Source organism: Mytilus trossulus, chromosome 3 (genome assembly GCF_036588685.1).
Source record: "Mytilus trossulus isolate FHL-02 chromosome 3, PNRI_Mtr1.1.1.hap1, whole genome shotgun sequence".
NCBI lineage: Eukaryota > Metazoa > Mollusca > Bivalvia > Mytilida > Mytilidae > Mytilus > Mytilus trossulus.
Genome location: NC_086375.1, coordinates 17,542,996 through 17,569,063, shown reverse-complemented (window position 1 = coordinate 17,569,063; position 26,068 = coordinate 17,542,996). Strand labels below are relative to the sequence as shown.

Below are 26,068 nucleotides of genomic sequence, written 5' to 3'. Positions count from 1 at the left end.
AATATAGGAACTCAAGTGACTCTTCTTTCCAGGAATTTGCGTCTACAACCTTAGGTTTTTGATTTTTGATTACTAGTATTTAGCTAAACGCGTTGCAGGAGACATAAAAATACCGGGCCTCCGACCAACCGGTCGTGTTAGCACTCTCATGTGTACAATTTTTGTCAGATTAAGTGAAACTCATATCATCAGCAATGTCTTTGACACTTTCAAAAATAAGTAATATTCAAATATTTTTAACCAGTTATGACCCTTTGAAATATAAATGGTAATGGAAATCCCATTCCATTTGCTGTAAGCTTTAATTTCTCTGAAGATATTGAAAAGAGAAAAGAAAAAGAAAACAAGTGCTTTTTTAGTTATTCCCTTGTTCCTTGCCATTTGATAGATAAAACATGACATGAACATTTGTGATGTGCATGGCGGGGAACATTGGACCTTTTCTTTAATTGAAAATAAAACTAGTATTTGAACCTAGATAGAAACGGGAATTCATAAGCCTAGGAATTTTCACGGTATATTACAAATTGATTTTTTTTATCACGTCGTTTACCATGTCACAAAAACGATATCAGGAGTCAGGATATGGTGTTTTAGTTGTTAGTTGCTATAGTCAGATGAGAAGACATCACTTCACTAGGTTCAATTTCAGAGGAAACATGTCCAAGGGTCTGCGTTTCATCATCCTCTCCGCTTACCTTAATTAGCCGATAACGTAGATTGTTTTGACGAACAAAAGTTAACTTGAAACACTATTCTGCGATTGGACTATCTTGTTTACATATTCTAATTTATCCTGAATGAAAGACCATGCAGGCATACTGCTTCGAAAATGACTGGATATTAACCTCAGCCTTGATACATTTGGATACTTCTGAGTTGAAGTCTGCAATTTATTTTTTTGGTCAAAATGATGTGGATGCTTGAGCATCTGAGCATACATGCAAGCTACGCCACTGGGAATGTTCATTTTAAGTCAAACAGTTCAAATTTAAAATGTGAAATTGGTCGGAACGTGTTGTGATATATTTAAACATAGTTTTCTGTTCAAACATTGAATACAATTGAATAGAATATATTGTATATAACTTTATGTTCTTAAACAAAAATGTCTTGTTTGTTAGAATTGTTTCAAGATGTAAGGGAGATAATTCGAATCTGTTTGTCCTCTTTAATTCTGAAACTTCCAATCTCCTTTCATTAATAATTTGAGCGTTCTTGAAACATATAATACCAGTTACTTGTTTTTTCTGAATTAATTGAATGTGGCAATGTTGTTTACAAAGTTTATATTATATTTCCAAGGAATTTTACAACGTTTTATATATAAAATTTGCTTTGGTTAATTTACTTTTTGAGGTTTATAATGTCACACCTTAATTTGTGTTCTGAATCAATTATAACGATGCGTTATTGATGTGATTATCATGTGTTTGCTCTCAATTATTTGATTTTTCTTTTTTTGGGAGGGGGACATGAATTTCCTTATCGAAAGTTTGCAGCCAGAATAAAATGATCGTACGCTATGAAATTTTGCAGGTTTGTTAGGGCCGCAATGTAAAATATCTTGCTAAATACTGAGCCGTTATTATTGAGGTAAGTAATTTATATTGGTATATACTTGTATCTACCTTTATTAGTATAAATTAAACAGATTAACTAAAAAAAAAATCAAAGTTTAACCCTCATGCGAAAGCAGCGTTGCATTTTATTCTAATGTAAAAAGTAATGGCATAAAATGTGTCTGTCCTAAATGTGACTTACAGTATAGCCTCTAACAACTAATTATATGACTGTTAAATAATTTTGACCTTCACTTTATCTTAACATCAATTATATGTGCTGTCGACAACCATCATACTAATTATGAAAAAAGAGGTGTTAGGTAAACTTCAAAGAGATATATACAACGCAACGAATAACATACAAAATCTATTTGTAAACAATAACAAAGACAGATGTTTTATCAATATGTCAAGCTATACTGTACTAAAGTTGTTATTTAACAGAGAATATCAAAGATCACCGTTAACTCCAAATTTTCCAAATAATGAAACATTAAGATTTAACAACAGACAAACACTGACAATGGTTTTGATTAGCGCTAAAAGATATCTTCACATAAATCATATGCTTAAGTATACGTTTCAGCCAAATCGATAGTTTTTGCTAATTTGCCCATTCTTTAAAACACTAAGACGATTTGAGTGGTCGTGAAATACACTCCCTGTAAAGTTCATTGTTATTTCTGAGATATACTTGCATCCAATGTAATTAATATTCGCTAAGAGATTCGTTAGGTGTGGTTAAATTTACAAAGTATATGAATCTTTTATTGCATTAGCAACAACATTGCTTTAGCATAAAACAAGGTATATACAAATATGACAAATATGACGGAATACAGAGAACAATTACATAAATTGAATAATGCAGAGATAACTTATAATAATATGAATAATTATATATTAACTGATAATTTGCAATCTTAGTTTCCGTGCAGCTTTAAGATAATTACAAAGATTTTTTGTTAAGCTTTTTGACCCAGCTTGTAACAGAAAAATTAGCTTTCGTGTATTTGGCCATGAACAATAATATACTTTGGCAAAAAATTACATCTTAGTGTTCTATATGCAGGACAGCTATAGCTACACGTAGGAAGAAAGGATTATGTTATTATATATTTATATATTTGTACAGGTTAAAGTGAATGCATAGAGGTTTACAAAAAAGACATGTTATTGAGATACGAAAATACATAAATCAGTCTAATCGGGCGCCAAAAAAACTCCCTGAAATTCTCAAGATGATCGTGGGTTGAATGCTGCCAATCCTCTTGAAAATGACTTAAGAAAGCTTATCAGAAAAAGGATTAAGACAAATGCTAGCGGAACTAACAAAGAGTTAATACTTGTAGTTAACATTTATTGATTTTTAACAAAAATATGTATGCATTTATCTAAAACACATGTAAGATAAAATATTTTGAAATCATATTTCTAACTTTAAGATTTTTTTAAGTTTTGTGTCACGACTGAAAGGACAATTTTTAATTTTTCCAATATTTTTGTACCATGGAGTCACCAAAACAACCCTTACTACGCACTGTATTCGTAAATAACTGAAATACCAAATGCAATACACAAAATAGCCTAACATAATTTTACAGAAGAAATGAAAATTTGAAATGATATTTGTACCTGCTTTCAGGACGAAATGCGAGGCTTGTAAAACTTTCAGTCTCCTGTTCCGTTGCGAGTATAAATACCCCTTATACATCTTACAATGTACATACATTGTTTTGTCCTACAATTAACATCAAACACAGTTGTATTTATTGAAATAGTTTAAACGCGGACCGCGAAGAGGACTCCAAAATAGTCTGTCAAAAATGATGATAATAAAAAATCCCACTTGCTCAACATGTAAGTGGACTTTATTTGTGCAAGTTTAACAGATGAAACATATTTGTATATTGTACCGGTTGTTTGTGAAACAGTTCACTGATTCGAGTACAAATTAGTGTATAGCCGGTAGATGCAATCAACCTTCTGATACCTATCAATAACACACTCCAATTTCTGTATATAGCCGATAACCCAACATAACAAGAGATTTCAGAACGCATACGGTATTTATGTTATCACAAAAACCTTCAACAATTGTGATCGCCGCGAGCAATGGTATCGGAAGCCAAATCTAGAACTATGAAGCATCAAAACAAGAATTATCTGAATAAAACAGTAAAAGTAATCCCAGATCAAAGGAGAACCAAAGAGAATAGGTAGCTCAATACAAGAGCAAACTTAACTAGTCCAATAATGCTTATCAAAAGAAGCAATAACTGCGGGACGGATTACATTCACGGGATTCATCAGTCCGTTGGTATAGATACCTCATCAACTTTCAGTGCGGTGTTGTTGTTGTAAAGGACCTAGCTGTGATTTTCGGTATGTCGAACATGCTTTGTGTTCAACTCTTGAATTTGGACTGTTTGCATGTTTGTTGATTTATCGGATAATATTCTATGATCATTAGCTTTATGAAGCTTTATAAATATGTTTTTTTGTTTGTTGGTATGTTTTTTTGTTTGTTTGTATGTTTGCCGTTTGTTTGTTTGTTTGTTTATTTTTGTATTTGTATTTGTATTTTGTAAATGCCAGCTGGTATCATTTCTGTATAGGAATTTACACCAATAAAATTATTTTGATTTGATTTTAGCTCTTTCTTAAAAGAATACAAGTTTCATTGTTGTGTTGAGGCTTAAGTATTTTGCTAAATGTCAAAAACAAACAGAAACACATGGAAAAAAGCATAATTCATTCCTGAATTATTAAACTAATTTTTTAGAGTCATTTGCAAAGACATACCGTGTATTTCACGTCTCCTGACCACTGGTAAGAAATCTAATGTAATGAAATAACTAAAATGTATAACATAATCCATAATATCGAATCGGCAGTCTAACACTTCCGTGAGGCATATAATACATGTAAGCTTCTGGTGCATCTGTTAACAGCTTTTCTTTAAAAGCATGCAAAAAAACATTGCAACTTTGATCGTCTTGCTTGCTTTGTTAGGATGTTTGTAAATAATGGGTAGGCGGAGTTTCAGTCTGTATACCGGGATTTGAATGGACAATAACAGTTAACATACAATGTGGAACTTAATAACCGTGAAATAAAGTTGATGTTAATTGCCCAATCAAATTCCAGTAATTAGTTAACAGAATGCCTACCTTGTTTGCAAACACCAAACAAACATACATGTACAAAGCAAGTTGATCAAAGGTTTGCTTTGCATGCTTTTATAGAAAATCTGCAAGCCATTTAATTCATAGTTTTTAAAGATATTTCGTGTACTTGAAAATAATGTCATATACACATGCACTTCATTTTCCTACTCTTTGTTTTTATGACTTTATTTCAAAATTCAAATGCTTGAAATACTATTTCTTAGCATAACTTGAATAAAAACAAAAAAAAAGTATATAAAGGGTTTTATATGAGTCATGATATCCCTTTTGTTATCTGTGGTTTCGTATATCTTAAAGCATCAATATATATCCATTCCATTGCTCGATATGGAGACAGCAAGGTACAGTCATCTTGCTCTCCTATACTTTGGTCTGAGTTCGGTTTGTTTGTACGAAATCTTGTTGCTCCTACAAAAAGTCCTGTGTTGTTATATATCAGTTGTAATGAAGCTTGATTCCACTGGTCAAACGTCGAAGCATTAACATCGTTCATGAACGTAATGGGTGCCATCGCCGCTTGATATCGTCTTTGAGCAGTAGAGGAAGATTTCGAATATGCGAAATTTACTGCTTCCTGAAATGATAAACTGATTAAATACCAAACATGATTCAACAGAGTTAATTTTAGTGATCTCTTGCCACGACTTTGGGAAACCGATTGTTTAAGGGATCCAAAAACTTGTTCCACGCCAATGGGCGAAAATAAATATAGAAAGGAAAAGTGAGAACATACAGGTATGCAAAAAAAAACTTAACCAACACGAACATTTGTTTTTTATATATTTTTAAGATAAAATAATAACTATAATCGATAACCAAAAAAACTTCAAGAAACATATTTCTTTTTGCATTTAACAGTAATGCATATGAACATTTTACCTCAACGAACTAGAATACGTTATGAACTGTTTAATAATGAGGTATTTATCGTTTGCTTTCGCCCATATAAGCGTGCTGTGAATCTATTTTCCCCTTGGAAGCCGTATGTCAGAGGAGAAGAGCTAATAACATAGTATCAATTCCATAACAAAATTATTTCGAAAACATCTTTAAATATTTACTAAGAATAAGAATGACCTGGCTATTTTGCGTATTTTGAAAGTGTTCCTGCTGAAGGTAAACTCCATGTACGAAAGCTCTTTGAACGCATTAAATCAACAAAGTGTTGTCAATTTTAACAGCACTGGATCGATAACGCTGCTAATGGACTATCAGTCCCAACTTAGTAGATATCAAGAGACAAGAAAACCAAGAAGTCCAGTAGATACCGACAACACAATAGAAATATGTAAAAATGTATTACTTTGTAAAGATGTATAATATTTTAAACTTCCAAATATATTTAAAAGTATGAATTAGAAGCTTCAATCTAATATCTAAATGTGTCACCAACTTCCCAATTTTGACTCTGTGATACAAATAGCCTGCAACAATTCACAAAACTACATGAATTATAATAAAGAAAGTCATACGCGGATATATTACACATAAAACTTCAAGTAGCAAACACAAAAAACAGTGACGAGATTAAATAAAAACAAAAAAATCCCAAATGTGTTATCGAACTTTGGTAAGGTCTTTCAAAATATCTCGAGATAGAAATAAGTTACACTGTTTCCAACGATTTTGGTGTATATTTACTGTTGACTAAACGTTTTTATTTAATATTTATACCAGAGTCATGCCATTGGAGACGAAACTCGACCAACTATGATATTGACTGTGCACCTTTTACGTGGAGAAGTAAGATATAATACCTGATTTATATCCTGGCATGTAGATGGGTTTCCAAATTCTGAGGAAGTTGTAAGCTTTTTAACTGCATCTTGGCTAGTCATTGTTGCCGTAAGTTGAGTTGGACTTTGTGGTAGAATCCCTTCATCTGCTGGATTATTTGTAAATACTAACTTAGTCGTGCTGTTTATCTTTAAATCATCTAAAAACCGAAAACTATGTTTATGTTGTTGTCTCTTTGAAGCCTTTGTTATTTCGTGGTTTACAAACTAAAAAAAAGATTCACCGATCTATTAAGAGAAAATGTCATTGTAAATAAACTCATCATATATACCAGGACTAAATTTTATATATAAGCCAGAAGCGCGTTTCGTTTTACAAAAGACTCATCAGTGACGCTCGAATCCAAAACAGTTAAAAAAGCCAAATAAAATACGAAGTTGAAGAGCACTGAGATCCAAAATTCCTAAAAGAGTGTCCAAATACAGCTAAGGTTATCCATGACTAAGGTAGAAAAGCCTTAGTATTTCAAAAAATTCAAAATTTTGAAAACAGTCAATTTAAAAATATATCAATATCAATGATAATTAATGTCAGCACAAAAAGTGCTGGCTACTGAGCTTGTGATACCCTCGGGGAAATAAATCTCCACCAGCAGTGGCATCGACCCAGTGGTGGTAAATAAATTCATCATAGATATCGAGACTAAATTTTATATATACACCAGACGCGCGTTTCGTCTACAAAAAGACTCATCATTGACGCTCGAATTCTAAAACAGTTAAAAAAAAAAGCCAAATAAAGTACGAAGTTGAAGAGCATTGAGATCCAAAATTCCTAAAAGAGTTTCCAAATACAGCTAAAAAGATATTGTGTAAAAGATATCTAATAACTAACGACTTTTCTTAATATTTTGGCGATTATTATTGTCCTGCATGGTAGATATTTCTACACGTTTACTGCTGTTTAAGATTATAAGTTTTGATTGAATGAGTAGGTCCGCACCTTGTTGTCTCTTTACTTTAAGGACTTATTTTGGATGCAACACGTCTTTTGATTGACAGAAAGTTATTTGTCTTTCAGTTCATAGATATCATTTTGTAAAGTGACCGTGAAGTCTTTTTTCACGATTTACTCCTTCAAAATGGAATTTAGAATTAAATTATATTAAGTAATGCTTGTAATATTTTTCTGTCTATTCGGAATAACATCAACAATTTGGTGCATTCTTTTAAATAAAACGCTATCCTGTAACTACATGTAGTATTCTGTGTGCACCATATTTTTTTGGATCTTATTTCTTAATAGACAGGTAAAAAGGCATTCCTTCAATAAGATGATTAATGACAGGAATTACATCTATAGTACTAAAAATATTAACCGATTTCATTGCGTTGCAACTCCTCTGAAACATAAGAAAGTCGGAATCATTTATGATATAACAATTTGTCTTTGGAGCAATATTTTTCCACAGAAAACGCAAATGTTTTTGAAACTATCCAAATTCGGAGACCGTTATCGATCCGTGTATTACACGCTTTGGCGAATGCTCAGTCGACATACTGCACATGCTACACCTGTTACATAACATGACTCAACACAAACAGATATTTTGCTATACACATTGGTCATAATTACATCTGAACTACGTCTGTATCCAGGGATTGAAATTACTAAATTGAATCATTGGCCAAACAAATTTGAAATATATCTACAAATATTTTCTGGTTATAGTTCATAGAGATCCGCAAAAAACTCTGGAAGTGCCATGAGGAACAGCTACGAACTTTCAAGCTCCCAATGTTTTGGATTTTATACAATTTTAGGCAATATCTTACCAGGAATTTTAGCATATGTTATTTAATTACGTATTATGGATCAATACTGCATCATATTTCTGCTCGATTACCAGATGAAATAACTTTATTAACTGTAATCAGCTCTGACAAAGGAAGCCCGGCAATTGTGGCCGCCATCTTTGTTTGTTTACATTCACTACCATCTGTGAAAAACATGTTACCCAGTTTGTACATATCAGTTATCCTGATTATATTGGTGACCATTAACTCTAATACACAAACCAGCGAAATTAATCATCTCATCCATCTAAATATCAAAAACATTGATTGTATATATAACTGGTTTAGAAACACAGCAATGAAACAGGAGCGTTTTCAATACATACAACCGAAATGTGTAATCCAAACCCTACTGCTGCTGAGCGGTCAAGTTGAGTATAATCCAGGTCCATACACTTCAAAATATCCATGTATGATCTGCACAAAGGCAGTGAAATTGGGGCAACATGCATTAGCCTGTGACAAATGTGACAAATGGGTCCATACATCATGTATTTCAATGTCAACTCCAGAATACAACTTGTTGGCCAATGCATCTTCAACGTGGATCTGCAGCGCTTGTAACACTCAAAATCACACAAGAATTTTCGACTCAATTCTTGATGACGATAACACCTATGATAGCCTTAACTTATCTCAGAGCCAAAACAACACCACAATACCCAGCTCTCATTTAGTCATTGGTAGCCCGCAATCATCCTCCTCTACAACAAGTACATATAGACAACGCTGATCCTGACATACTTTTATGACACGCCATCTAAGATGTCAGCGTGTCGACACTACTGCACATTTAAATTAAAGCACCATTTTTAACTGTACATACAGACCTTTTCTAACTGTACATACTTGAGGGGTTTTAGCTGCTCACTCACGTTGGAGTATATACACTCAAAAATGAGTTCACTCCTTGACGAGAAGATAGACAGATATATATAGTGAAACCAGGACGAGTGCAAACAGAAAGATTTCGAAGAAGGGAGAGGAATCTGTATACACCTGATAATCAGCATGGATTTATCAAATAACTATATGAATACCAAATAAAGTCACGGACCGGCGTGTGACGGGAAATCAACAGCTTTTAAAACCTTTACTACCTAAGAACCACCATTATTTCCAATGGCGACGTGTTTTTTTCTTTGTCCTGATAAATAAGAATATATGTGCTGATATATGACCCTTACTGATGGTTTTATTTAAAAAAAAAAGCAATATTCATACTGATCTAAAGAAATAATTTACCTCCACTGATATTGGAGTAATGCTATTGATTATAAGTTGTTGGGCTGTTATCGTCCAATGGGATACTTGCTGTAAGTTCTGGTCTAGTGATTTTACTTCTGAAAGAGGCTAAAACAAGGAGAAAGTGCGTATACGTATATTTACATATGATAGTTAAGGTCATGCCATACCAAATGATATCAAATCGCGTGGCCAACAATAGGTTACATTTATCGTTTCTCAAAATCGTATATCTCTTGTATATATTAACAATCATTTGTAATTGAATAACATAAATGAATAGTAACCATGACAAATTTTGTAACATTATTTTCTGCATTGATTAGCCCATGTACTTTTTTTTTTTATCACAACCAAGATCAATATAAGCCAAATAAATACACAATGTTTGTATCTTTCAGGGTATACATACTTACTTGCAATACAGTTTCAGTATTTATGTATCCTTTTTCTAGGACAGCTTTAGCCGCTGCTATGTTTTTGTTAGAATCATTCTGTGTGGCTACCATGAATGCATATGTGTAGTTGAAAATAATGCCAAAGGCGTCTGCCTGTGACACTTCTGGATTTAAGTCATATGTAATATTTGCTTTGGATGCAAATTGTCCGTAGTTGATACCTTCCATTACAATAACGGGTGTTATGAACTTCTGATTTGGATTTTGCGCTACATCTCCCTGCAATTCCCTAAAATATTGTATTTAAAAAAAAATCTAATAAAAACAGTGACCATTATTATTATAAAAAAAGACACATCTCTTTTCCAGAAAATTTTAATTTCTAGGATCATGTGTATTGTTTAAGTAACGATAAACAGTCTACCATTTTCAACCATCTGGTTGGCATCGCGGAAGCGTACCCTCCTCGATTGCGGGAGGTCGTGCTTTCAATCCCCGATCGAATTGAACCAAAAACTTTAACATTGCGATTTCTTGTTTATGCTAAACACACAACATTTAGTAATACAAGCAAACATACAATTTGTTTCTGAAAATTTGCCTGGCCAATCAGAAAATTCTAGATGAACATCATATAGCAAATCTAGTAATTTTTCTTCATCTTATGGCTGATGAAGTACGTACTACCCGGTCAAATGAAACAGTCGTGCTAGATTAGTCATGCAGATATTAACAACTAGTATACATTTTAGGATAAATATTTTCAAAAAGTAAAATCACAAAAATACTGAACTCCGAGGAAAATTCAATCGTTAAGTCCCTAATCAAATGACAAAACACATCAAACGAACGGACAACAACTGTCATATTCCTGACTTGTCTTTATAAATATTTTGATATGAGCGCCACTGATGAGTCGTATGTAGACGAAACTCGCGTCTGGTGTACTAAATTATAATCCTTGTACCTTCGATAACTATTGGTACAGGCATTTTCAAATGTAGAAAATGGTCGATTAAAATATAAATATATTCATTATATTATAGGGTTTTTTTCTTTAGAAAAGTAAAGTAAGTGTTGATAAAAATACAGATTTTGAAAAAAAAAGTATAAACTAACTTTCACATAATCAATACTTACTCGAATGTGTCCACAATTCTCGTAATCCTCGTTATGCCATCCAAATCACCATTTAAAGTCAAAATAGGACGTTTATACGTGTTAAGCCGAGTTCCTCTTATCAAATATGAAGAAAACAGCACAATTCCTTCCATGTACCTGCTTGAAAGACTACCAAAAGCGGCAACTACCTGACCTTGAATTTAAATCGTATATATATAATATGTGTGCAGTTCGCTCACTGTTTTGCCAAAAACTATCAAAAGGTTATTCATTACTTTATGAACGAATGGTTATACTTATATTTTGACATTGCTAAAACGACTGCTGATAACGTCTTTGCACTACGTACGTCTGATGTGTGCTGATTGGTATTTTTCAACTCATTTTACGATTTGTTATTATTCTGTGCTCTTGCATCTCTGTCCTATATTAAACCCCGCCACATTTTTTCAAATGCAAGAGTCTGTATTTCAATGATTGTAGTAAGCGTCTGCATGTCATACTGGTTTTTTTTAGTTATGTCACATTTTGTCTGGCCTTTTTGATAGCTAGCTATAATACGGTTAAGTTTTGCTCATTGTTGAAGGTATTACGTTACATATAGTTGCTTAAATCTGCTTTATTTGGACTCTGTTTGACAGTTAGCTCACAAGCAAACAAACTACATCTCCTTATATTATATGACTTATATTCAAAAAGACATAATGAAATAAAGGAAACGGGGAATCTTTCAAACAACAACCAGCAGACAACACAATGAGAAAATCCCGCACCGGAGGTTGGCTTCAGCAGACCCTTTACGGCGCGGTGGTTTGGGTTGATCGCTCATAAATATGTCTTTAGCATTCTACATGATGCATGTGTCGTTACCGCAAGCAAGGAAACTGCACTCCAATATTATTTTTTTTTTAGTGTTGTAATATCAAATTACCATACCGTTTAGTTTTCTCTTTTGAAGTGTTTCATATCTTAGCACTCCGTTACGTTTTAAAGCTTATTATCTGGAATGGTTATAACTTTTATGAATAAGAAATGAGTTTTGTCTGGAAAAGTTAGAATACTCCAAATACCTATTTCATAGAAACTATCAGGTCAACTTACATTGAGGTATCTGTCATGATAAGAACAAGCAATATAAAAAAAATGTACTAGTATGACGCTGTTTAAAATGATCACGTTGCTGGATGTTACTCAGGTTTGTTATATCAATCTTATTATAGAGCAAAAGCCAGAATAAAATCCCAAAACAAAAATATAGATAATTTCCAATATTTGGATAAGACTCCCTTCGAAAAGGTTCATGTTTATTTCTGTAAATATATTCTAGGTACTAAAAATACATCTGCTAATTTCGTGTTAAAGGTGCACTGTCACGTTTCAAGAGCTACGTTTTACTACGTTTTGAAAGCGTAGCTGAATGGGAATTAACGTAACGAAGCCTATCGAAACGTAGCGACCCTTTGTTCAAAACGGGACCTACCCTGTAAGTTTTGAAAATTCAACAACAAACGTAGCGAAAATTGAAACAAAGTAAAATCCTAGTAAATATATATATATATAAAAGCCTTAGCGGAACTTAACAAAACGTGCTAACTACGTATCGAAACGTAACAATGCGTGGTGGATAGATGGATCTATAACGTTCTTATACGTAGTAAAACGTGATAAGAACGTAGCACAAACCTAGTAAACCCTATTTTTAAAAATAACGGGACATTTTTATTCAAAACGTAGTTGAAACGTAGCATTTTAAAACGGAATAAAACGTGACAGTGTTACTGGGGCTTTACGTTAAACGTATTGTAAATAGACTATATTTTTTATCGACGTACATTGTTATAATTAATGTATACCTCCATCGCCATGCGCGGCAAGAAAGACCTTCCCTTTGTGTCCATTAACTATCACCATGTTAAGTGCTTTGGTAAATGCTATGGGCATCTGTAGTATAGTAGGTTGATCATCAAGGACAACTACCATCAATGTCTGGTTACTTTGCTTAATTAGTGCATCAGCTACAATATATTTAGAAAATATGCACATCATCTTTTATTTATCTATATCGATGCCAAATGATGAACACAAGATAAATTTGTATTACTTTTAATTGATTTGATGAATTATTTCACAATAAGCACATTGTATATATTATAACAAAACTCGGCAACAACATTGTTTTTTTTTTTTAATTTTAACTAATTCCGGATAAAACCAATTGGATACAATAGTTGCCTCCTTACAAAACATTGTTTGCTTATATTGAAGTTGATCAGTTCCTGTAAATTCCAATGAAAATATTGAACAATAGAAGATGATGGTGGATTTGTAAATTTCGTCCAAGGCAAATATAATATGCATAACGAGAACATGTTATATAAAATGCTCTCAATTATGCACTCTTTTATTGTTGTTATGTTCATTTGTACACAGCATGCTTTACTTCTAATCAAAAATGACTGACTTGTACTAAAGTAAAGACCGCTGGACACGCTGAGTTGCATTTTTAACGCGTTAGTTCACAAGGTATTAGTCCAGAGAACGACATGTCATCATACTCCGACATATTATAATAACTCCGAACCGACCAGATTTTGTCTTACCCCTAAACTCCGAAACCTGAGCTCGTGGTAGGGACATGCAATCAGGAGACCTACGATGTGGTTTTATTCAATAGAAAGGAGCTGTTTTTACTAATGAGTTACACTGGTTATCCGGTCAAATAATCGGTTCTTACTGTGAAGTAGTGACAAAAGCATTGTGAAAAAGTACATTAACGAGAAAGAGCACAAACTCTAAAATCGTCTATTGTAAGTACTAGATATTTAATTTCACATTAAACAACAAGTATGTTTTGGATTTAGCAAAATACCACATAAACTAATTGTACATAATATATCCTTACCGAGTGGTTTGTATGATGATCCTGGTATATCCTTTGCTGGAATGAGAATGATTGCATATTCTGATGCTGTGCCATATGATTTGACTATAGTCATAGATATGACAGAACACAAATGAAGCTGCAGAACAGATATGACTGCTAAACACAATATGTGCATCGTAATAGGTATAACAACTATAAATAAGCACTATAGAATTACTTATCGGTATGAATTAAGAATATTTGACACAGACGAGATAATTTTTGAAATCTGACAGGTGCTTGGATTTCCATAATGTATTCTATTAGTAGAAATTGTGTGTAAATATCACGGTGGTATATCATGATTATGATTGAAATTCAATGTACTTAGAAAAAAAAAAAAAATTCTGAACATTTTAAGAAAAAAAAGGAATCAATTATGTAATAGTAGTTATATTGCGATAACTCTTGAGCAAACATTTCGTTGACCTAGAATAAAACCCCAGATATATATAGAGGGCGCACAGTCAATTTGGTTAGAAAGAATAAAAGCCTCCTTACCTTTCAAGAATATCTATCAACTTTAACTTTCAGTCTAAACAAACGTGATGCCTGGTCTTATTATTTACTTTAACTCAGTCTCAAAATGTTTCGTATTACTCAGTCTGCAGTTTTTCGTGCTTGTTTGAAGTTTACAGGCATTTTTTTTAAACTCGTCTAAGTTTGTACATATGGGCAATCAGTTATTAGTATTAGACAGGTTGAACCAACTAGAGGCTATAAAGAGCCTGTGTCGCTTACCTAGGTAAACGTACATCATCAACAATAAAATAGTGGTCTAGTATAAAACTAACTAGAACACACCCGCGAAATCGCGGGCATTCAGGGCATATTTGAAAGGATGTAAAGTGTTTTAGGAAGAAATTTATAAAAGATTTAATGACTTAAGAATTTCAGGAAAAGTATCCAAAGTCATAGGTACTTGAGGACAGGAAAATGTTTTTTTTAACCCTCTTCCTTTATTTCCAAAATTCCCATTTTTTGATTTCTATTAATTTCATTGTGAACATACATTTAGTGTACATGTATTATGAACATTCAAGTCAGGAGCCTGTAATTCAGTGGTTCAGTGATATTTGTTTTTCATTCTTTTTTTGTACATAAATAAGGCTGTTAGTTTTCTCATTTGAATTGTTTTACATTGTCATTTCGGGGCCTTTTATATCAGACTATGCAGTATCTGCTTTTGCTTATTGTTGAAGACCGTAAGGTGACCTTCAAATATTAATTTCGGTGTCATTTTGGTCTCTTGTGGAGAGCTGTCTCATTGGCATTCATACCACATCTTTTTTTGTAAAACATTTAGTGACTTGAGAATTTTAGAAAAGGTATCAAAAGTCATAGGTAATTTAGCACAGGATAATTGTTTTTCTAGCCCGGCTCCTCCCTTTTCCACAAATTTTAATGACACATCAATGATTTTAACGCTTATCTGTATATTATGAACATTCATTAAAGGGGGTCGGGGCAGAGGCGGATTTAGGGGCCCGCCCCCCCCTTTTTCTGGAAAAAAATTGGTTGCTTACATAGGGAATCACTGAAGCATGACCGGAGCGGGCCCCTCTTAGGTAGTCAACCAACGGGCCCCTACGTATGAACATTTCTGGATCCGGCACTGCGGAGGGGCCCTGATCCCAATATCCCGGGCTTAAAAACATGAAATACCGAGGTTCTGAATTTATTATACAAATTAAATATCTCGACATCCCGAAATTCGAAAAAAGAAATCCCGGATCCCGAAATGGTCAATCCTGAAATTTCGATCTTAAAAACACCCGTTCCAGACGTCCCGAAAGTGTATTTTCTTTTTACAGACAATTCTCAGTTTAATAATTGATCCACAGCGTTCATTGATATATTATTCAGACCCTCTCTATTAAATAAACCCTGTGACTGCCGTGGATAGTAAAAGTTGAAAATGATATCAGAAAGAAAATACACTTTATTCGTAGTACATGTATTTGTTTCAAAGTAAAAAGAAAAACGCAAACCGGAGGTCTATTCTGACTTAAATTTCGTCCAATGACGGATATAAGACAGAGAATACACTGTATTCGTAGTAATAATGTAAATTCAAAGTATTAAGAAAAACGCAAACCGGAAGTCTAATCTGACTTAAAATTTCGCCCAATGACGGAAACATATCCGGACGTCTTTTTTCTCGTTTTTTCGCCCAAAATAACTCAATCTGAATATTCATATGAATGGATGACAAATGCGATTATGTACTGTACCCATAGGACACAGAGTCATGATGAATAATTTATTGTGGAAAGAAGAGAAGCGACACCCAAAATGAGGTCTTCTCGTTTAATAGTATAGATAGTATAGATGACACACATCACTTTTGTTAATCTTGTATTACCAGTTATTTTTCTGTTTACATGTTCTCTCTACCTTCTTTATTTGATGTCGTTATGCTTATATAGACGAGTAATTGATCGGAATCATATAAATTAAATCTTCATAATTTCAAAAAAATACACACATGTAACTTTACCTTGTTTTGAATATGATTAATACATATACATGTATAAATATATATGCATCACTGATAAATTATTAAGTCTGAGATTTCGTTTCCATAAATTACCTAAATTACTTAAAGCGGTATTAAACATTCTCTATCCAACGGTAATATTGTATTAAAACCGCGCAAATCACTATGTGATCCGCGTAAAGTCATCGAAAACTTTTAAGAGAATTATTAGTAAAGGTAAGTTGTAGTAAGATCTTTGAATTTTGTGTACCTTGACTCAAATATCGATTTTGTCCACAAAACAACTAAATGTTTAAATACACACCCACGTTCATTTTCTTTATAGAGATTACTTTGTCCATGTATAACATTATACACATGTATCATAAGGTTAAACCCTAACTATCCTACTGCCTGTAGATACTTTCATTTTTTGAAGAAGAAAAAACACAAGTTATGTCTTCTTTGAATGTCGTTGACGTTAACCTACTTAACCCCTAGGATGTGTTGGAGTTGATTTTCATCTCTGGTGCATGATATTTTATTATTCTCAAATCGTACTAGCTATCCTTATTTGATTTTCGACACAATTTTTAATGCATTTATGTTATTTTATGTTTACTTTATATGTGTTTTATCTCGACTTACTATTTTTAATATATACCATCTTTAAAATGTAAAATGTATTTAATATCACAACAATTTTCAAATCAGTTTTTAGAGGAATTGTGGACTTTAACGGTGCCACAATCGTATCATGAACAATAAAAAAAAATTGTAACAAATATTTCATTACTCCATATACTCCTTACAACAAAAATATTATATTTAAATGTGTACGCTATTTTGTTTGACGCAATTTTGTTCTAGGTTATAATAGTTTTCTTTTTTATATAGTTTTTTCTTATCCCAGGAAAAGATTGCATTAGACGTATGTGACATAACTTTGTGGAATTTTTGGTCCTCAATGCTCTTCAACTTTGTACTTGTTTGGCTATATAACTATTTTGATATGAGCGTCACTGATGAGTTTTATGTATAGAAGAAACGCGCGTTTGGCGTATTAGATTATAATCCTGGTACCTTTGATAACTATTACATCTCCCCCTTTTTATATTAATATTGCATTGGTATTGTGACATAGATCAAATTCCTTCGTTTAGTGTATGTTTACTTGTATTTTATTAATATGTGTTTTTGATATTGAGTTAAGCCATTACAATTGATATTTTATAGCGTGTCTTTCTAAAAAGTAATGTTTTACCACTACTTCAGGTTAGTAAAGCCAGCTGCATGTGTTTGCACCTGCCATAAGCCAGGAATCTGTTGTTCAGTGGTTGTCGTTCGTTGATGTGATTCATAAGGGTTTCTTGTTTATTTATATAGATAAAACCGTTGGTGTTCTGTTTGAATGGTATTACACTAGTCATTTTGGGGCACTTTATAGCTTGCTGTTCGATGTGAGCCAACGCGTCGTGTTAAAGGCTGTACTTTGACTCTTAATGGTTAAACTACTGAAAATTTTTACTTGAATGGAGAGTTGTTTCATGGATGGGTGTTGTTGGAGTTCCATTAGAGAACTATCGTCCTTTATTTCCATATTTATTTTCGATCAATTTTGGCGTCGAACTCACCTTACAACGCTCATCACCTAAGTGTGAACAGTCTGTTGATTTATCGATTGATTGTTGGTTGCTTAACGTCCAGTGGTGCAGACTATTGCTAACTTTTTATCAACTTTACAGACCACCAGGATACCAATGCAATTGGAAAGTAAATAGAAAGGACGAATATAACATCGATAATCGGGAAATTTTGGATGCTAAATTAAATAGCCTCGGACAGCGCTAGCTGTAATGTAACAAAATACCAAAAATCTCAAATAAACTCAATAAAAATAAGTAGAAAGAATTATTCTGAAAAATGAAAGCAGATCATATTCATTTTAATACTTTGGCATTAAACAAGGGTGTATATCAACTTTAATTTACATTTTATTGATCAATGCGTTGTTTCAATAAACCTTCTAATCTTATTACCAGGAAGGATCCTTAAAAGTTTAATATTATGTAGATGTACTGATCCAATTCATTGTATAATTAATGTAATTGCCTAAATATCCCATTACATTAAAGTATAAATTGCAAATTTATCTTTTTAATTGTAATCATTACACACATACTGTTTTAATTATGATTATCGAATACTTGCGTTTATCATGTTGGTAAATGCAATATTTTACTGTTTTTTAATTTGTTACTTTTATCATGATTGATAAATATTTCGTAGACAAAATATCCCAATTTACGTATGTCATTGTAGAAAATAAAATGGCCCTTGCGTTAATTGAAATACAGATAATTCAGCGGTCTTAAAGGAGAGATGTTGATTATACACGACTTCATCCACCGTCCGCTGTAAATTTGAGCATGTTCAGGACTGCGCCTGAAAAAAATACCAGTCGAGAGAACTCCACCCAACACTAGTACTTTTCGTAATTACCCATCCTGCCTCGATATTTCTGTTTAATAACACCGAATATCAATAGCAATTATTAAATTTGACATTCAATTTAGTTCCATTATTCTTTCGGTATCAAAGTATTATCAGAAAAAAATCCCGTTTATTTGATTAAACACAGAAATGAACCAGCGTTGCCGTAAAGGGTATGACAAATGCACATACGTTTGGGAAATGCCACGTCCAAAAAGCTGTAAAAGAATATACCGGTATATACTCTGGTACCGGTAAAAACATGAACGATACTTCATGAAAAGAAACTGACTATCATCAAAATCCAGCAATCTTATATAAAGTTAAATAGAAAACATGTCCTCAAGGTATATGAAAAAGTAAAATAACAGAAAATGACGATCACCAAGGAAAATAAAAAACAGACAGTTCTTTTTTAAAATTTAACGCAAAATCGAAAGCTCAAATAGATGAAAGAAATGACTTGGAACAGACATTTACTTATTTCAAAATGGTTGATTAAACCTAGTTGTATAGCTTTATAAACCTCTCACTTGTATGACTGTAGCATAAATTTCAATTTTTTTAAACAACAATGTGTGAACCAAACAAGCCCACATAATATTAAAAATGTAAACAAAATAGGGATACAGCAGTCAACATTGTTTTATAATCTTATTTCTATAAAACAAACAAATATGTCAACCAAGAAAAACAAAATGGCAAAAATACAAAACACATTAGCTAAAATGTAAATCTGGAATAAAATAAAAATGACCACAGCACAATAATACAATGGCGGGATGCATAATAACAGAGCCATGCAAAAAGGATATTACTGATATTGGATTAAACAGTGAAGGTAAATAATTTACAAAGACAAATAAATGGACACTATAACACATGATTAAGATGATAAAGAACGCCACTACCCAGCATCTATATTTCAAGGTCAGAGAGTACATTTTGTGAAGTTGATACAGAGTTTTATCAACAAGATCGTGGTATCTACCGATGAACTGTTAATCTTTAAAGGGCGAGACGTTCTTTGACCATGATTTATCAACTTTCGATTCAGACACTGGTGGCGTTTTTATAAAGTTTGAGTAGCAGCTATAAGCTCTTAAATACCGAATTGAGTTTAAAATGTATATCCCATATGAAACTGTAGTGTGTATACAACAGGTTTAATCCTCTTTTTCTACATAAGAAAATGCCTGTACCAAGTCACGAATATGACATTCGTATAGTGTGTTTAGGCTTTTAATTTTTTCCATTTAAATAGAGACTTTCTGTTGTGAATTTTTCTCGGAGTTCAGTATTCTAAGATTTTACTTTTTGCTGCTTAAATGCATTGAAAAAAATTATAGTTTCTAAATCAAAATCGTCTCATTTGTCATAGATTCTGTTACAGTTTATAATTCTATTATGGTGTACTTGTGTTTTGACGTTAATTATATTATTCTCTTTCCTGAGTGTTCTTGCGTTTATAGTATTGCATCCCGTTCACGTAAAATTTTCATTTTTCGGTATTTCTACCATTACCATATAACGGTAAACGGGAGGTTTGTCTAGCAATAACATCAGGTTCAATTCATAATTGTTTTTTAAAAATGTCTTTTACCAAATCAGGAATATGGCAATTGTTATCATACATAAATATTCCATTTATATGTTTGTTGGCGTTGGCTATTTGTAGCAGTTTAAGTGTTTATGTTGTTCCGTTTTTTACCTCTTATAGCTTATATGTTTTCCTCGGTTTTGGTTTGTGACCCAGCTTTGTGTCAGTTTAATCGATTTATTGAACAGAGGTATTATACTGATGCCTGCATTTTTGTTTTGCCTAAATGAATTATTGTACATCTCTGAATCTATACCGTATATTATATGTTGAAAAAAGGTGATATCTATCAGTAGTGAATATCTTGTATAATACTAAAAGTATTTGAAATTGACTCCTGTGAAGGGTTCGATTTCAATTGGTTTTTCTATTAGAAAATGCCTGTCCAAAAATTCCTCTGAAATCTATCAACGTAACTTGGCATGAATAATGTATGCCAAGATATATCCGATTTTTGTGACATAATGAAACATAGCCTCATTATTCCAGAGAGAAATTTTTATACTATTATTTTCTTTTCTGTAACTATTAGTACACATATTTAAATATTCAGAAATGATAGTTATAGAAGAATTTACACACTGAAATCTAAAGCATTTGACCATCTTTGTGGTTAATAATTGGGTTGTAAAAAAAATATGTTCAAATCTCTAAATGCCGGCAGTTTTGATCCTTCTTGGAATTTTTTTACGAAAATTTGCATACAAGCTATGTTCCACCTATTCAAATTTGTGATAAACAAAATATACCTTCGTTTGCTTAATTTCGATGTAAATGAGGTCGTTATTTTACACATTTTATACTGAAAATATTAGTTTTTGGGACATTTCCATCATTTGGACAGACATACACAATTGTTTATGTTTGAAAAGATAAACACCTGTGAATTTTTTGATAAACGATTTAGAATATCTTACTTACAAAATTACCTACTGAATTGATTTATGTAATAATTCATTGAAAATAATTCATTCTTCATTAAAATTTCATGATTTTAGTAAAATGAAAAAAAAACGTCATTTGGGCTGCATATTTATCTTATAAAAAAAGCATATTGTAAGAAACAATTTTCATACAATATCGATTCATGATTTGTCATTTAAAAAAGAGGGGCCCCGGGACCATGTCCACGTTTTTCAGCTGAAGATAAAAATCACTTCAAAAATAACTCATCTTTTCCCGATATTTCACAGTTTTACTTCACGTAAAATAACTTATATCAGCAATATCATTTCCTCCCCTGTAACTCACTACCTGTATCGCATGCCGGACTTTCCGTCCCCAATGGTATCACCATCCCAGAAGTCAGCACTTAGATGTTGACATGACTATAAATAATGTGGTCATTTTTATAAATTTCCCGTTTAAAAAACTTTTTTCCAAAAAAACTAAAGATTTTCTCATCCCAGGCATACGATATTCCCGTGCTTGCATTTCCTATCATGATTTTCTTGATAGAGAGTTACTGCTCACAAAGAAGCTATTAAACCAAGAGTTCCAAATGGTGAAGTTAAAATCATCCCTTCGTAAATTTTACGGACGCCATCACGAGTTTGTTGACCGTTATGGAATAACCGTTTCACAAATGATATCGGATATGTTCCTTACGTCGTAACTACAATCCCCTTCCCTTTCATGAATTTGACCTACCGATTTAGACTATTTACCGGATTTGTAATCACATAAGCAACACGACGGGTGTCGCATGTGGAGCAGGATCTGCTTACCCTTCCGGAGCACCTGAGATCACCCCTAGTTTTTGGTGGTGTTCGTGTTGTTTATTCTTTAGTTTTCTATGTTGTGTCATGTGTACTTTTGTTTTTCTGTTTGTCTTTTTCATTTTTGGCCATGGCGTTGTCGGTTTGTTTTAGATTTACGAGTTTGACTGTCCCTTTGGTATCTTTCGTCCCTCTTTTACCTTAGCCGTATTTGGCACAACTTTTTGTAATTTTGGATCCTCATTGCTCTTCAATTTTGTACTTATTTGGCATTATAACTATTTCGATATGAGCGTCACTGATGAGTCTTATCTAGACGAAACGCGCGTCTGGTGTACTAAATTATAATCCTGATACCTTTGATAACTACTTCGGTAGTCAGAATTATATTTTTTTACAATCTCAATCTCTACCCATTAACCTGATGATCAAAATCACCTAAAAAATAAATTATCTTTTCCCAGTATGTCGCTGTTTGCAAAAAATAACAAATACAAGCAATATCATTACTTCCCTGTTACTGTATCGTATGCCTTTTGATAGTCATTCTTATATTTCAATGCAATCTTTATCTCATCCTCAAATTTGTCTTCCATCAAAACATCTGTTGTATCCTAACTGTCATCACCTTTGAAATCTTAGAAATGTACCAGTTCATATCGCGCATTACAATCTTTATCAGAAGCATATATGCTGTCTCTTTTGTTTTGTAAATACCTTTATTACATTCTTCATTTAAGAATAGTAAAAGCGGTTTTGTGTTCAATTTTTAATTGAATTCAAGACCGTTATACTTAATCCAGAATATATTGATATAATTTATGTTAAATCATGATCATACTGATCAAAGATATCTGTTATCTGAAATATTTATACATTATTTCATTTAATGTTTCCTTTTGTTATTAGTATTGTTTTGTACATTTTTTTTGGCGTTTATGTATATATATATATAAATCTCATTTTCTGACATGACTACAGATTTAACGCTAATTAGTGGGTTGTAAATGAGGCGACACTATTGATTTTTATTCTGTCACTTGTAAAATCAATGAAAATTATTTTATAAGTCAAAGATATTTTATTACTTTACATGTTTAGAAAATCAGTCAACGATGTATGTATTAGGTTTGAAATTTGCATGGGAATTTTTAGGATAATTAATTATCGTATATGTTATCTAGATGTCATTTATAGTAGGTCAATTTCGATGTAAGTATTTAAAAGTATATATTGTTATTATAATAATGCATAACATTTAAATGTGTGTACATTTTTACTATCTATTTTTATGAATATTCAAGGTCGACTTATGCTTTTGTTTAGCACAAAGATATATAAGAATTGCTTTTTTTCTGTATATGGCAAATATTTTTGACTTTGTATATAAAATTGTTTACTAGTTGTCAATGTAAATGCACATAGTCACCTGTATAAACAGTTGGCTTAATATCACTGACAGCAGAAGCTATATTTGCCAAGACGGCAGATAATGAGAGTGTACATTATTTTCCTCACTGTACATATTACTATATTTATCCCTTCCTAGTGTACTTACGTTTTGCGACAGGCCGAGAGAAAAAGTAAAAGTTTCAATTTTCATTAGTATGTCCTTTAATATTTGGTATACAGCAGTCTGAATAACAACCATTTCAACTAGCTACTAGCACTGTAACGATGTTCCACTGATTATATAAAAAAAGTGCGTTGATTATAAACGTTAAGACCTGTAATTTCGAATGTTTATAGAGCACATGGCATACATAATAAGCTATTGACATGTGATAGCCAATATGGTTTTTCATGAGCATTCTGGTATTGGCAATTGCTAATCACGCATGGCTAACCGTTACGATGCTACACTAGCATTCTCCTAAGGGCTACGGCTAAATTTTCGTGAATAATAGTTATGATGTTATATCAATATTCTGTTATAGACAATTGCTAATAAGATGTGGATAATCGGTACGATGTTATATGAAAGAAATGTATGAAAATATCTCAAGTTGTATAGAATGGGTAAATATCTGTTGCAAAAGGATTAAAATAGTTGAGAAAGGCAAATAAAAGCTAGGTAGCACAGATAAAGATAAAAATGTAAACATACAACAAAATTAAATAGGAATATGTTAGGGTTCCAGAGGCTGTACCACACTAATGTAAAATTCTTTTCCTGGCATTGCAATAGCGTTAGGGCATTTTTTTAGAGGATATTATCTGATGCAGGGGAAAAGGAACAATTTAAAGTTGCATAATTTTAAAAATTAAAAAAAGTTTGTAGCTACGATAAACAAGCAACCAGGCAAACTTCAATGAGTACATAATTATAATTAATAGATGGAAAACATCATCAGAGGACGATAAGGTTCAAATCTGCTAACACATTTACATTTTTTCAAAGATATACAGGTTCGCTAGATGAATGCTGCACGGGGATACACCCGAGTCATGGTTTGTGGTTTTGTCACATATACAGTTCTCGTGATTTATCTGAATATACAGATTAAAGGTAAATTACAATACTGAACATCGGCCTATTTTAATTCTTTTTATTTAACCACGAAAATATTCACTTTCTCGTTCTCTAGTTTTCGGGTTAAACCGTTGACATAATACAGCTTTAAGAAAATTCAGAGAATGTTGCGTAAACTTAAATCAAATGTATGGCCTCCGTTTTGTTATCATTTTTGATCAATTTACAAGAAAATTCACAGCGGTTCCAATATAAGGATCCCTTTGTCGTTTTTTGTAAGTTTCAAAGATTTATGAAAACAAATTTGAAATCATGTTTCGCTATTAGCAGTTATTTCGGCTCAATATGTCCAAATAAGCTCAAAATCATCGCTAATGTATTGCAAGTCAATATTCCGACCTTATTTTAATCTGTGTCCATGCCACCTTCAATTTGACGATAAACTGGCGATAGGTTTTGCATTAACGCAGCAGTTCTAGTTAAGGAAACAAGAGATGCGTCTGAAAAAAAAATATTCGTTGACTGATTCAGACCACAAAATAAAAAAAATAAAAAAAATCCTTAACAAGTAAGACAACGATTGAAATATTGTTCTATTTATGAAATGAAATCTCGTTTCCCCAACATATTGTATTTTTGTATGTAGCTCAAATTAATTCTGACAAATAAACTGGTGAAAAAGTCAAATAAGCAAACAAATATTTACAATATGAAAGATCACTTTCCCAGAACAATGATACATACTCGACGTAAAAATTTGTGTCTCCTTGGCGTCGATAATTGTAGTAACTAACTCGGGTGAGACACAATTCAGACTGCAGTAGTGGTCGTAGTTTGACGCCTAGGTAAGTGGTATCGAGTTCTAATTTCTTTGCCTGTCTTAAGATGCATTGTGTGTAATGGAAAATACAGCTTCTGAAGGTTATGTTTGCGACTGCTCCTTGGATAGGATTACTTTTAGCTGCCATGAAGTCAGAAAAGACTATGTGACAATGTGTGGTGCTAGTGGAATTTTCTTTTTGAAAAGCAATCTTAATGTATAAATTTGTATTAATATGCTATTTATCAAGTGCAATGTTCGATGATAATACATATATACTAATCGTTAATTATTCATGTTTAGATGGTGACGTTCCCTTGTCACCATCTTACGGTGTTTATATATCTCAATTTGTACGATTCGCAATGTTTAAGATTTTAACGAGAGAAATTTAGGTATTACTGAAAAATTATAACACCAGGGTTTTCGATATCACAAACTAGTCAAA

At 32.5% G+C, this 26,068-nt stretch overlaps 1 protein-coding gene across 1 annotated transcript; it reads right to left on the bottom strand.

Annotated features, from left to right (window-relative positions):
- Positions 1-5,009: 5,009 nt before the first annotated feature.
- Positions 5,010-14,210, bottom strand: LOC134710515 (uncharacterized). The gene is made up of 7 exons (XM_063570886.1): positions 14,017-14,210; positions 12,968-13,129; positions 11,133-11,307; positions 10,011-10,281; positions 9,595-9,702; positions 6,514-6,759; positions 5,010-5,330 (listed from the first exon to the last, which is right to left on the bottom strand). The coding sequence occupies exons 1-7, from the start codon at positions 14,171-14,173 to the stop codon at positions 5,010-5,012; spliced, it is 1,440 nt and encodes a 479-aa protein (XP_063426956.1). The 5' UTR covers positions 14,174-14,210.
- Positions 14,211-26,068: the final 11,858 nt, after the last annotated feature.

What these genes read in the sequence shown, in the direction of transcription:
- LOC134710515 (XM_063570886.1), bottom strand. Translation starts at nt 14,173, where the DNA reads ATGCACATATTGTGTTTAGCAGTCATATCTGTTCTGCAGCTTCATTTG. An exon ending in TTACTCCAATATCAGTGGAG is followed by an intron (nt 6,760 to 9,594) that starts GTAAATTATTTC and finishes TCTTTTTTTTAG; the next exon opens with TTTGTAAACCACGAAATAAC. An exon ending in CATGCCAGGATATAAATCAG is followed by an intron (nt 5,331 to 6,513) that starts GTATTATATCTT and finishes TTATCATTTCAG; the next exon opens with GAAGCAGTAAATTTCGCATA.